This window comes from Mustela nigripes, chromosome 1 (assembly GCF_022355385.1).
Source record: "Mustela nigripes isolate SB6536 chromosome 1, MUSNIG.SB6536, whole genome shotgun sequence".
NCBI lineage: Eukaryota > Metazoa > Chordata > Mammalia > Carnivora > Mustelidae > Mustela > Mustela nigripes.
Window position 1 is genome coordinate 237,063,141 of NC_081557.1, and position 14,805 is coordinate 237,077,945.

At 41.0% G+C, this 14,805-nt stretch overlaps 1 protein-coding gene across 20 annotated transcripts in view; it reads left to right on the plus strand.

Annotated features, from left to right (window-relative positions):
• The window catches only part of LIMCH1 (LIM and calponin homology domains 1), a 327,804-nt gene that overhangs the window by 293,357 nt on the left and 19,642 nt on the right, over window positions 1–14,805 (plus strand). For 12 of the 20 annotated variants that reach the window (XM_059383225.1, XM_059383085.1, XM_059383105.1 and 9 more), the window contains 5 exons: window positions 84–174; window positions 1,373–1,536; window positions 5,752–5,857; window positions 10,075–10,115; window positions 12,678–12,758. In XM_059383225.1, the coding sequence (XP_059239208.1) occupies window positions 84–174; window positions 1,373–1,536; window positions 5,752–5,857; window positions 10,075–10,115; window positions 12,678–12,758 (483 nt within the window). Of the gene's footprint in view, window positions 1–83; window positions 175–1,372; window positions 1,537–5,751; window positions 5,858–9,193; window positions 9,269–10,074; window positions 10,116–12,674; window positions 12,759–14,805 lie in introns of all 20 variants that reach the window. The other 8 variants (XM_059383076.1, XM_059383068.1, XM_059383114.1 and 5 more) reach the window with 3 other exon arrangements.

A 14,805-nucleotide genomic window follows, 5' to 3' on the forward strand; every position in this document is an offset into this window, starting at 1 on the left:
GAAGGAAGGAAGGAATATTTTACCTTTTAGAACTTTCAAAGAGATAATTTATTCAAAAGGGAAAAAAATCTTTGTCTTTTCAGGCAGCCACTGAGGAAACTGAACAGAACAGTCAAGAGGATGTAAATGATGGCGAAAAACCACAGAAAGAGAATACGGAACTTGCCCCATCAGGTTTGTTCCCTGACAAACTGGTTTTAAGGGAGATCATGGTAACTGTTAAGAAACAATGGGAACAATCCAGAATTTCTCCCACTGAGCCATAGAAAGATAGTAAATCAAGGCTCCATAACTGGTGTGATTGTGCTGCCACCTAGAGGCTTCCTGGGGAAATCTATGACCATGTCATTTATTTTTCCTGTGGAAACAGGAGCCCATCCTTTTGGCTACTGTGGTATTTTTTGTTTTTTTGAAAGTATTTCTCCGTCATCAAAAAGGTTATATTTCACCCAAATAAATGATGCTGAAAACTGAGGATCCTATTTTAACACACAGAACATCATTAGATAATAAAGCTATAAATCAAAATTATATCATAAAATAGACACTAAAACGAAAAAGCTGGTCAATAGTTTAAAAGAATTAAGTAATGCCCCCCCATATGGACAGTGAGTATGAATAGAGACCCACTGTTCCCTAAAGTTATATTTCTCAGTACTTTTAACGTATTTCTTCTCTTGGCAAGCCTAAAACGCTCTTACCTTCTTCTAAATACCAAATTATTTCAAAGTAATTTATGATAATTTTTTAATTTTAAATTTTTATTTTAAAATAAATTTTAAAATAAATTAAATGGCATTACTAAAAATTTTAGCATATGCTTTTTCAAACTAGAGTGCACCTCCACATTTTGATACACGCCCTCACTCTAGACTATACCTAATTCTTCCTTATGTATCAGAGAACACTTGATTTTCATTGCATTATACGTGCCCCACGATCCTTATCACATTCCAATTATGAAAATGTACTGTTGAAAAGGAGCATTGAAATATGAAAGAAAGACTTGGGCTGCCACTCAGCCCTTTGGACAGAAACTGTCTTTCAATGTTCTCCTACTCAACCCACCTACTGTAGTATTTTGTGTCAACATTTTGTTGGTTCTGAGACTCTTATTAAGAATTTAAATTTCCCCTAGTGGGGCCCCTTGATGTGTTTTGTGTTGTGTGATTTCTTTTTTTCATGTCTTGAAAGAGCCTAGAAAATTCTGGCATCTCGGGCTCTTTACCACCTCTCATTGCACTGCAGTCCACCTTTCTACGGCCGAGGGCAGGATGCGTGCTCAGCGGACTTTGTGGCATGGCAGGAAAAATGGTCCCTTACATGGTTCTGTTTTTCTTCTTTATGTTTCTGAACATAACTCCATTTCCAGAGCCACAGCATTTTACAACAACCGTGACCCGATCCAGCCCAACCGTGCCCTTTGTGGAGTTTTCCTCCAGCGCCCAGCTGAAGAATGATGCACCAGAAGAAAAAGACCAGAAGAAAGTGGAAGATGAGATGAGTGGAAAGGTGGAGCTGGTGCTGTCACAAAAGGTAAAATACGTGGTGGTCTAAAGCAGTTAAATCCAGGGGGCCTGGGTGGCTCAGTGGGTTAAAGCCTCTGCCTTCGGCTCAGGTCATGATCTCAGGGTTCTGGGATCGAGCCCCACATCGGGCTCTCTGCTCGGCAGGGAGCCTGCTTCCTCCTCTCTCTCTGACTGCCTCTCTGCCTACTTGTGATCTGTCTCTGTCAAAGAAATAAATAAAATCTTAAAAAAAAAAAAATAACGCAGTTAAATCCAAAGTCAGTGTGGCTTCACGAGGTAGCTGGTTTATGATGTGAGCGGTTGTAAGTGGTGCTTGTTCATAATGAAGATTTAGTTTCTCTCCGAACCTGTGCCTGTCTTCAATCTGTATTTTTTTTCCTGGGAAAAAAAAAAAAAGTGTCCCTTATAAAACGATGCAAATGCATATAGAGAGATGTATGCATCAGGTCCTATTGGGTGCTCCAGCAGACCATCATAGACTGGGTGGCTTGTAAACACCAAAAGTCTATTTCTCACAGCTCTGGAGGCTGGAGCGCCAAGGTCAAGGTGTCTGGTGAGAATCCACTTCCTGGTTCACGGATCTCTGTCTTGCCGTGGCCTCACTTGGTGGGTGGGGTGAGGGAGGTCTCTTGAGTCTCTTATAAGTTCATGAATCACCTGTGAAAGGCACCATGTCCTCATACCACCATCTTGAGGTTTAGGATTTCAGCATACGAATTTTGGAAGGCCACCGATAGTCCGTAGCTATACATTTTTGTAACTTATAGTAACGTGCATACAAATGTAACAACTCTATCAAGTAATATATGTAAACCTATAAAAAATAATATATAAATTTTTAAAAAATAGAAATAGAGCAACAGAGAGGAAAAAGTCACTGAAACCTACCTCTATGAGTAACCATTGATGTATACCGATATGAATGTATCCATTCAATATCTTTTAAATTTTATTTTAAATAATTTTTTAATTATGCAGGATTATATACATTTAAAGAAAAATGGAATATAAGTTCTAAAGCTTTGCAGTTAGATGTTAGTTTCCTGTGCATGAAGTTGCTTATTTGCAGTTTACGAAACATTCTCTTTCCAATATTTACCTGTTTTATAACAATGGTGCTTCTGATGCCTCCGGACCTATATAACAAGGAAACTAGAAAATTATTATTCTGATATAATGAGTTTTAATGTCTTGTTTTTATTAAATTTCTTCCTTGCTTGGAGTCTCATCTCATTCGTATTAATTTGGTTTCTTTTTTTAAGGCACAGTCTAAAAGTCTTCATCTTTTATGCCAGTCGCTCTCAACCTTGGTTGCCTTTTAGAATTTAGAAACACCAAGCATGCTGCATAGCAAATAAATCAGAATCACTGGGGGGGGGGGGGGCCGGGCCCCGGCATCTGTTTTTTTCAAAGCCCCCCCCCCCCAGGTGATTCTGGTAGGCCACCAAGGTAGAGAACCATGGACTGGCACACTGGCTTACTCTATGTGGTGGTATTCCAACTTTAAAAATTCATCCTAAGTTGGGCTGTCACTTTAGAGTGAAAAACTGACCCTGTCTATCTAGTGCCAGTTCATCTATCATTTACTTGGTCATATTGACTGTGCACTTAATAGGAGCCCGGCACTGTACCAGATGCTGGATGTTCAACAGTGAAGGCCTAGCCCCTGACCGTAAGGAGCCGACCGTGCTCTTGTCCTTGTAGAGCCTTGAGAATGCCTATTGCTATAATGCCCTTGGGGATTTTAGACTCTAGTTATTCCCTACTTTTATACATACAGGATGAAAGAATGGTCTAGATGTCTGAAAGGAGGAACTCAACTGTAGGAAGACATTGGGGACAGGCAGGATTTCCCACCTTTGGAGATTTGTGTGTGATCCACATTATACTTGTAAACATTATTTATGTATCATTCTTCCAAATGGACTCCCCCCCCCCACTTAAATCTAAACTGAAAGGAAAACTGTATCATTGCTAGAGAGTTTTGTTTTTTTTTTAATGAAACCAAGTAAACACAATAACTGAAGAGTATGCATCTGGGTATCTCATCTGTGTGGTCTGTCTTTGGGCCACCAGTGTCATGTCTACCATACTATGGAAAAAGTTGTTTTCAGGGATTCTTTACTTTGTGGGTGTATGGACATTTTGGCATCTGGTAAATAGTATTCATTTTTTTTAAAGATTTTATTTATTTATCAGAGAGAGAGAGGGAGAGAGAGCAAGCACAGGCAGACAGAATGGCAGGCAGAGGCAGAGGGAGAAACAGGCTCCCTGCCGAGCAAGGAGCCCCATGTGGGACTCGATCCCAGGACGCTGGGATCATGACCTGAGCCGAAAGCAGCTGCTTAACCAACTGAGCCACCCAGGCGTCCCAGTAAATAGTATTCTAAAGATAGGATCTTTAAAGCATAAAATACCCAAGATTACCATGTTTTCCTTAGTATCCAGTGATATTAAATATATACCCCCTAAATTCTCTTCTGTGGACTGCAGTTAAGCATCTCTACTAGTTGGTTGGCAAGTGAACTAATGGTCTTGGAATCCAGTACTTTTCTTACACCAGATGAATCCCTGCCCTCTCTTTTCCCTACTGTGGAGTTAGCTCTTAGAAAAAGAGAGAAAAAAGTGATCACTATTGCAACAGATTGTGTTTTCTGACTTCACTTGTGAGTGTTCCCTTTATCAGACAAAGTGCCCGTGCTCACAGGCTGACCTTTTTACATAATGGTGATTTTGAGCATTTCTGCTATTAACATTCATTTACAACTGAGCGTTACCGAAACTTTTTTTGCCAGACTCAACGAAGGAGGAAATGGCATGGGGTTAAAATTTGGAGGTTGTCAACTTTAGTAAATCTAAGCTTTTGCTTTTTTTTTTTTTTAAAGATTTTATTTATTAATTTGACAGACAGAGACCACAAGTAGGCAGAGAGGCAGGCAGAGAGAGAAGAAGGGAAGCAGGCCCCCTGCTGAGCAGAGAGCCCAATGTGGGGCTCAATCCCAGGACCCTGGGATCATGACCTGAGGCAAAGGCAGAGGCTTAAACCCACTGAGCCACCCAGGCGCCACCTAAGCTTTAGCTTTTGCTGCATGTTTAACATTGAAGTTCATTTGGCCATCTGGTTGACCCCTGTAATGCACAATGAGGCGATTAACTCTGTTTTCTTCAGGATTCCATTAGGGTTGAATGTATTATTCATAAAGAAAAATAAAATTTTACCAAGAAGAAATTATAGACATTAAATCATCCTGAGAACCAAATCACAGATCAGCTTATGATGAAACAAGCACTCTACAGCTTCAATTGCCTTGTTGACTATCAAATTAGTCTATTGGGAACAGAGCCACCAGCCAGAGTGAATCTGAGAAATCTCTGTAAGCAGCTAAAAAGACATAAACTGATACAACCAGGCCCCTCCTTCAGATCTTTGCTCAGAATCTACTGACTTATTTTAGACATCAGTTTAGTAATCTGCAATCAGTTGATTGGAAGCAACAAATCAGAAGGAGGGTACTTTTACCAAAGGCCAGACTAGGGAAAAACTAAACAGCAATAAAAAATAAAAATTCTATTTCTATAAAGCAAACATAAGAATTTTTAAAGCCTGGAATTTTGGAACTATTTACCATAAGGACAAGTGGTCTAACATGCCTCAAAAATCTCGTAATGGCATCATTGCTATGACCCTAGTTGATAACAGTTATTTAAATGACACTTCTTTGTTTTTAATGTGCTTCATATAAGTTTGTGGGAGGGCTCTGTAGTGTCTTGAAAATAATGTCCATTAGAAAGTAATATTATTTTAATATTCAGCACTTACATAGTAAGATTTTTTTTCTTTCTTTTTTGTGGAACATCTCACTGCCTAACACTACAAAATACTGTATTATGTAGTATCAGGAAGAGAATATGTGATTGATCAATCAGAAAATGAGACAGAGTGATGTACAATCCCAATGATGGGATAGTATCTTCTGGGTTTGGAGAACAGTGATCATCATATTTTTATGCTCCAGTTTGATTTCTCTGAAAAAAATCTGCCTCTATATTAATGTAGAAAGCACAAAGGGCTTTTGGGGAAAGGGTGAACATTTCCATTTAAAAGTCAAATGTTTGGTTTACTGAATTCTGTAATAGCCATGAGTCCTTAAATTTTATTTCACCTGTGCATTTTTTAATGGACAATATTTTTAATGTTTCTGCCTCTTTGCCCATGATCCAGGTGGCAAAGCCAAAGTCACCAGAACCAGAAGCAACCCTGACGTATCCATTTCTGGACAAAATGTCTGAAACCAACCAATTACACTTGCCAAATCTCTATTCTCAAGGTAAAAAGAAAGAAATGTTTTATTTAAGTGCTACGTACTCTGCTGGGCTCATCTATAGTAAAATAGTCTTTATTTTATTTTATTTATTTAAATTCAAGAACTAACATATAGTATATTACTAGTTTCAGAGGTAGAATTTAGTGATTCTCTCACTTGTAGGTGGAATTTAAGACACAAAACAGCGGATTGTAGGGAAAAGGAGGGAAAAATAAGGCAAAATTAGAGAAGGAGACAAACCAACTGAAATATCCTTTATTTTAAAGGAAGATTACTTCCTTTATGTTAACATCCCATTAGCCGTGGTGCTTGCGAGAGGCCATAGTGGCTGAATTAAGTCACTTCAGAATGGAAATCAGGGAGTTGCACTCTATGTTTGACCCAACCAGGAACCCAGTGGCCAAAAGCATTTTGTCAGCAGAATACCATAGACACTACAAGGTCTCTGTTAAGTGTTTGATACCTTAAAATAATTTTATTGACTCCAAACTGTCAAAAAAAATTACAAACTAAAAAAATAACTTCAATAAAAAGTATATCATCCTAATATTATATCAACTTCATTAATTGTTAATTATCCCATCTTTATAAAATAGTCATTGAATCTGACGATTTGACTTTTTAGAAGAAAATCAGATTTTATTACCTCATAATAATTCCTGGGTGTGTATGATGATTACTGAGAAATCATTCACAGTCATAGATTAAATATGTTCCACAAATTCCCCAGGAACCCCTTAGGCCATGTATAGGTTGTGAATTCAACCCTTTATTTACTCTTTAAAAATCCTACTTGAATACCTTTATCCTTATGAAACACTCAGGTGCCCACAAACACCAGAAAGAAATGGGGTCGGGGAGTGTCCTGAGAATTCCATGATTATTCTTCAAAACAGATAGACCACTGGGGCTTCCTGATCTGAGTTCTTTCTACAGATATGAAAATGGCTAGAGTTGAGGCAAGAACTGTGAGGTTTTTGTTTGTCTTTTTTTAATGTACTCTTTTCAACACATTTTATAGATTTATCAGTTCAGGCAAAGAGAATATGGTACAGGGTCACTGTGGCTGGGGATTTATTTTACTTTCCTTTTTTCAAGGATAGGCAGCCATTTTGGGGCCGCCATTGGCAGAATCTGGGTTGACTTCCATTAGCTTTAGTTGAATGCTGGGAGAGAAGGTGTGCTCTACTTGAGTAACAGGAAGTCCTTGGGAGGGAATTAATTAGTACATACACTGATGATCATTTGTTTCTAATTGTGGGAACAAGTTCAATACTGTCTTCAAAGCATTTGTTTTAAATTTGTCAGCCCTACTGTCCTGAAGGGAATTGACAAAAATGAATCTCATAACTGGGTCAGCAATTGACCATATTTAGATAGAGTTTAATCCTGCCCCATTTCTCCCACTTTTTAATTGTGCGGATAAGTAACACAGAGAGGAAGTAGGTATTTTAAGCCATCTTAATTAGTTTTGCTGTCTCACACATTTTGCCACCCTGTTACATTTTGATTTTATAAAATGTGTTGTCAAAGAAGGGACTTTCCATTGTGCATTAACAAAGTGGAGTGACAAAAAAATAAAATTTGGTAGCCCTAGAGCATCTCGAAGTTTAGCCTTCAGGAGAGAATTATATTTGGCGTGCACCTGTTCTGTGCTCTCGTCTGGTTCAGGGAAGCCGGAACAACAGCTGCAGTTTCTGGAGACAGAATGCCCAGGTTTGAGTTCTTGCCTGTGTGATTCTTAGCCATGTGATCCTCCCCACCAAGTTGTCCTAATCTCTAATCATTCCCTGTGAACTGTCGAAGGGAGATCACAGAACTCCCGACCTCATAGGGGTCTTGGAAGAAGAGCGTTTAGCTCCACACCTGACCCAGAATCAGCACTAATAATACAATCTGGTAGTCTCATAGGAATAGCAGTAGGAGTAGAGTTACAGAGTCAGATGCCAGGCCATAAGAGGCTATTCTCAAATGCTTTTCTTAGAACAAGGGTGTATGTTGCAGAGATACGGCTCTAAGCGGTCATTTGCAATTAGGAGTGTGGGCCCAAGTTCCCCGCAGGGCTGGTGGACACACAGGTCTCTGGGCTCTGCTCCTCCAGTGTCTGGGGAGGTCTGGATGGGGGCCAGAGGATTTAAATGTAAACTTGAAAGACATAATTTGTCTTTCATTGGGAGAGGAGGAGAGAAGTACAGGACTTTCCCAAATATACAAACTCCATGGGAATGGGAGGTCCAGGGTTCCAGGTACGGAATGAATGAGTCATGGGAATGAGCATGAAAGGCACAGCACAGGAAAGAGTCACTGGTGTTGTGCTTGCACTGTGTGGCGACAGATGGCAGCCACACTCGTGGTGTGAGTCCGTACTACAACGTACTGCACAGAGTTGTCGAGTCGCTGTGTTGTGTACCTGAAACGAATGTAACCTTGTATGCCAACTGTATACTTCAACTGGAAGAGGTCCGTGGACCTGTAAGTGACCAATCTGTGGTCACACATCAAGTCCAAAGAAGCTGTAGGTTGGGATAAGGAATCCTGGAGCCATACCATATAGTCTCTCCTCTAGACAATGGCATCTCCCCCGTGTTTATACACATGTCTGTTTATAGACTGATTATACCAGCTACCAGCTATATTTCACAGATTTCCATTAAACACACACAACACACATACACACGTAGTCTTTAAATACTCTGAAAACATTCATAAAATACATTTGAAGGTGCCCGTTTTCCTTTTCTCCGCTGTCTCCCTACAGTTCAAAGATATATTGGTGTTTCTGGAAAGTATGTGCTCACTCTAAAAACCCCTGTCTTTATCCACCCTGAGAATGACATCCAAGCGCACAGAACCCAGTTTAGGGATGCAAATGCTTACCGTGAACTTGTGTCTGTCCAATGCCGCTGAGTTACAGATCAGCTGTAACTCAGTTGATGCATCCAATAATCATGGAACTCATCTCTGCTGTCTTTTGTACTTTCCTGGTATTCTCCAAAAGCAATGTAAACTGTGCATTTCACCCTTGCGGAACATGTTATCCTGTCATTTGAGATTTAACATGTTAACAGTTCCACCATTAAGTATGAACCTGTAAAATAGCACCTAACACCAAGGGAGACAAGCCACAGCTTGAACTGTTGCATGTCTGCTGGCTCTTGCCCATGTCTTAGGGTTTCGAACATGTTTTATTGAGATGTATTGTACTTTCAGATTCACTCCTTCTCAATTCTTCCATCAACTACCGCCAGACCTCCTTTAGTCCTTGGGAGTCTGGTTCTGCTTGGTCCTCACCCCTGTTCTCACGGTTTTCTGTTTGTTCTGTTCTGCCATCTGATCTAGAGTCCCCTGGCCCTGCCAGCATCCCGCTGAGAGTTCAGAACTCTTGGCGACGTTCCCAGTTTTTCTCCCAGTCAGGTAAAATGCATCCTGGGGAGCTGTATTTCCTCTGTGCAAAAATCCATGTTGGGGGCAGCCAATAATGTCTGGTATTTTTCCTCATTTCTGATTGCAGAAAAACAATGCTTACTTCTGACACACAGTTAGCAGAGAGCTCGTTCTCTGATAACCACTCCGCTTCTACTAAAATTGGAAGGAAATTCGTAGAAATTTTTGAAGGAAATTTGTAGAATTTTTCTTTGATGCTAAAAATCTAAGGAAATAATATTCAGCTCTTTTTTTAAAAAAAATAGGCATTCAAAATCATTTTTTTGTCCTCTTCTCTTTTTAAAGAAAGGTTAGAAGCATTTACCAGGAATTGGTAATGGTTCTCTTGTTAACTGTGTCCCTCTCTTTACTTCCTGGATGATGTCTGGCCTCTCTCTGTGTGATAATTCTCCATGTCAGACAATGAGGGAACCGGGCTAGCAAGTGGGAAGAGGATGCAGGGGGCATTAAACACCAGCACCTACAGTTTTTGCTTCCTATAGTTTAGTCTCTGGTGCTAATTGATGGGATCAATCATACTACACTCGTTATAACTCCTTTCGGTGATGGGTACAAATTGCTTCAAGGGTCTGCTTTATTATGATTTTCTAATGCTCTTGGCTTACAAAAAAAAAAAATATATATATATATATATATATATATATATATATATATATATATATATATGATCTCAGGCTGACATAGGAACCACATTCCACTCAGAGGACCAGAGAAAAATACTGTTAGAAGCTGCTCACGTTGCAGACTTTTTTCTTTCTTTTTTTCTCTCTGTGCAGTGGATTCTCCAGGCAGTGAAAAGTCACCTGTAACTACACCTGTAAGTAGCTCATCTTAAGGAGTAAGATGATGCATTGAGTGTGATTTTAATTTATTTTTATTTATAAAGTATTTGATTTGCTGAAAGCGGGTCCAATCAAAAACAGGCTCAAAGTGATTATAAAAGAATAATTAAAAGGCATGTGTAATGCTGCCAGGGGAAATTTGAAGAAAGACACAGATTATCCTTAGGCAGAGTTGTGATCATGCTTAGAAACAAAATGGTAAGTGAGTCGGGAAAGTAAAATCTAATGAAAGTGACAATCGGAATTAGTATTAAAACATGCAACTTATCGAGGCGTTCAAAATCATTTTTTTTTTTAATTGAGGACAGTGCTTGTACATGGTGTAGTGTTGGCTCTGGAACTCTCTGGAAGACCCAGGCTGTCACTCCCTCTCACCTGCTGTCTCCCACCACACTCAGTAGTAAGCTCCACAACGCGGGGACCCTCGGCCACCTGATATCCCTCCCTGGCCCGTATAGGTCCTCAGCAAGTAGTCACTAAAGGAAGGAACACGATCGCTTTTCTTTCTTTTGTGTATCACAAAGTATCTTCCTCTTTGTCTTCCCCCTGCAAATGCTCACTGTTTTTCTTTTAAACAAATATTCCCTATTTTCTCCTGCGCTGCCTAGTGAAATCTGAAAATTAAATAATTCCTAGTTGTCGCTCTTGTTTTCCTCCTGGTCTCCCTATGGCTTTATTCACGTGACCACATCCTTTTTCCCAAGAAGACAAAGAAGGGCCATGCCCTTGAGAGAGGTTCTGAACATTGAAAGTGCTTCCAAGGTTTAGGAAAATGCCAGGTGGAGACAACCTCTAACACCATTAACTCCAGATTTTTTATCTGGAATCCCATTTGGATGGCATTTTATGGTCATCCCAGGAAACTTGGGAAGTTTTGAATTATGTACAATTAAATAGCTTTTCTCCCACATAACATGTCAGAGCCTTTAGTCTGCAGTACGAATCCCAAGAGTGGCGTATAGGAAATACATTTCCCTATCCTGTTGGCCCACCTTGCCTTGACTTTTGTGGGCGTCACCCTAACTGCAGGCACCACGGCAAGGGCATCAATGGAGTGTGTGTAAATACCTTTTCATATGTGTAAATACATTAAAGTTGTCACTCTTTATATTGTTATAAATCGAGCAACACCCATGGTCTGGCTTGCGTTCTCAGCCTGAAGACACCTCCCTGGGCCAGCCCAAGGTGAGCTGGCCCAGGTATCTTGGGCAGTAACAAGACCCATCTAAGCCTTGGCCAGGACTGGCCCTGTCCAGCTTCTCAGGCAGCCCAGGTAGATAGATTCTGCCTGCTCCCCATCCTGCCCCAGACTCCCCCCTCCTCCCTGAGACCCCTCCCCTCATCTTGCTGCTTGTCTCAGGATTCCCAGGCAGGCAGTTCTAAGTGCCTCCCCAAGCCAGGCCCATCAGAACAGAGGGAAGAGAAGAAGCGCAGTTACTGGGGAATGTGGTTTGCCTTGGTGGGGAGAGGCCAAGTTCAAACACTGCAGTCCCCACCCCTTTAGGAGGTTTCCCAGAGACAGCTGTGATTTCTCTCCCCGGCTCTGCTTCCTGTATTCTGTATTGTGGGGGTGCACTTTGGTTCATGCCTCCTTCTCTCATTATTCCTGTTAACTCACTTGGTGCCAAACTCACAAAGACCTTTTTACAAAAAAAAAAAAAAACAAAAAAACAAAACAAAACAAAAAAAAACGCCTTTGGGTTTGAATGAGGGCAGAAACTCCCTCCTTCCTAGATCACAGGTGATGCTGGTGAGCATTGGCCCTTGAACTAATCTGATGGACAAACACAGTAGCGGTATGAATGCTTAGTGCTATAGGGCAGCAAACACCGATTGTCACAAAAGTCCGCTCTGCCGAAAACAGCGTCCCCATGTGCTGGGACCAGGATCCCTATGCAGAATGAGGGTCTCAGGCTCAGAAGTGTGAATAGGTTTAAGAAATCGCTAGGATAGCATCCTTTAGTTCGATTGTGGGTCGCTAATAGCACGATGGCTTTACAGAATTTGAAAACAGAGCCAACAATTCACGAAGGAGAGTTTCATAAAGTTTTCATTTAAGCTCGTGATCAACCACACTGCTAAACTTCCACCAGAGGAATTTGAAGCTTAACACAAATTTTAATACCACTTACATATCATGTGTCTATTTCAAACATGAGACAGAATGAAGGGTAGCATCATTCACATACTGACAGTAATAAAGAATGATTAAGAAAACAGAAAAAAAAAAAAGAAAGAAAGAAATCGCTTCTGAAAGAAAGGGAAACCAAAGCCTTCCCCTGCCAGGGGCTAATTACACCCATGTTTTCATTAGCCCCAAAAAGGGTCACAGCATCATACGGGCCTCTTGGAAGTCAACCAAGGAGGGATGAAGATGAAAAAGTAGTTTTCGTTGACAAAGAGGGTCATTCAGTATGTAAGGGCTTCTGCTTCCGCTTGTCGGTCTAGTGCCAGTCTGTAAGCTGATTGTGTCCCTTGCCCCGGCCTGGCCTTGAGGACATGGCTTAGCCCTGATCACAGTTTTATTTTCTAAGCAGTTTAAGTTCTGGGCATGGGACCCAGAAGAGGAGCGCCGGCGACAGGAAAAATGGCAACAGGAGCAGGAACGTTTGCTTCAGGTAGGACTGGGGTCACTGCTTTGTTGTTGTTGTTGTTTTTCTATTAGATGCTGCTCCTTTAATTACTGTTGTTATTAGATAAATTTTTAGCACAGGAAGTGCATGGAATTAGATGCTTCTCGGGAGCTAGTGAGTCTAAGTTCATTTTGTGCCCGTGCAACAAAGTATCCTGTGTCTAATTCCCCTTGCTGGCAGTTACACTGATGAACACAGTGAAAAAAAAAAATAGCATGTGAAGGGATGAGCGCTGGGCGTTATATGCAACTGATGAAATTACTGAACTCCACATTGGAAACTAATGATGTACTATATGTTGACTAATTGGATTTATCTAAAAATAAAAAGTAAATTTTAAAAAAAGAAGAAAAAGCATTTTACTTTAAAAAAACAAAATCCTAGGGGTCACCTGGCTGGCTCAGTCGGTAGAGCATGTGACTCTTGATTTTGGGGTCGTGAGTTTGAGCCCACGCTGGGTGTAGAGATTACTTAGAAATAAAATCTTCAGGGGCGCCTGGGTGGCTCAGTGGGTTAAGCTGCTGCCTTCAGCTCAGGTCATGATCTCAGGGTCCTGGGATCGAGTCCCACGTCGGGCTCTCTACTCAGCAGGGAGCCTGCTTCCCTCTATCTCTCTCTCTCTGCCTGCCTCTCCATCTACTTGTGATCTCTCTCTGTCAAATAAATAAAATCTTTAAAAAAAAAAAAAAAGAAAAGAAATAAAATCTTCAGGGGCGCCTGCCTGGGTGGCTCAGTCGGTTAAGCAACTGCCATCAGGTCATGATCCTGGGGTCCTGGGATGGAGCCCCACATTGGCTCCCCACTCAGTGGGAAACCTGCTTCTCCCTCTCCCACTCTCTCTCCCCCTCACCCCCCCATACACTCATACTCTCTTTCTCTCTCTCAAATAAATAAAAATCTTAAAAAATAAATAAAATCCTAAAAAAAAAAAAACAAGTATTAGGGGCCAACATATCCATTCGTCAACTCCTTAGCTGCCAGTCAAATTCCAGTCCGAGTGGGGTGGGAACGAATTACCAAAAAGCTATTTGATAGCATACATGTGAAATAAAATTTGGCCTGGGTCTTGTTCCTTATGTAGAAATATTTGCTCTGCTCCTTGAGTAAAGGCTGATAAATTTTAATTCTAGGAAGGTTCTGGGAGTACATGATCAACTGCTACTTGTTTCAAGCCAGTTTTGTAGAGTAATAATGTTTCAGAAAATAACCTAGCAACCCTAGAAACTAACCAGAGTACCTGGCTGTGCCAAGAACTGGCATATTTGTTGGTACCTGACGTATCCTGTCCAGTTCAGTCCTCATAAAACTCTTCAAAGTAGGTCTTATTAGTCCCATTTTGCAACTGAAGAAACTAAGCTTCAAAGAAGTTAACTTAATTGCTCAGGGTCACACAGCGAACAGGTAGTTGTTGAGCCTGGTTTCAAGTCCAAGTCTGTAGGACTTTAAAAGTCACATTCTCTCTGCTGTATTCCCAATAGTACTGATTTTACTAAAAGATCATAAAGGGGAAAAATGTTAAATCTCATTAATTTTGATGACTTTACACTGCTTTGTTTTACTCCCCCCACCCCCTTATCTTTTTGCTCTGACCCTCTTGGCTTAGTTCCCAGGGACTGGGAGCACTGAAGTGGGGAGGGTTTGAGGTAACTAATTGTCATGGGCCTTTAGGTCTGCCTGTTAAGCTTAACGCTTTTCCCAATTGCTAAGGGGTAAATACCAACCAGATTCAGCAAAGTCCCAGGGCTGTTGGGACTTCGGGTCCATTGGGAGACCCTAGACCAACCCTGGCCATCTGCTAGTCCCTTGAAAACCAGATGCCTATTCCCCAACTACATGGTCAGAGTCAGAGTCATGGCGGTTTATACCCTGAAAGGTGACCTTGGTTACTGATGGAGACAGATGTATTTTTGTCCCACCAAATTGTTACCCAGTGTGACACTGCAGGGTTGTGGGCTTTGTGACAAGGCGTTTGTGTGAGTGTCTTGGTGTGTGCAGGGGTCTGTATTGGGTATGCATGTATGCTGGTGTGTGC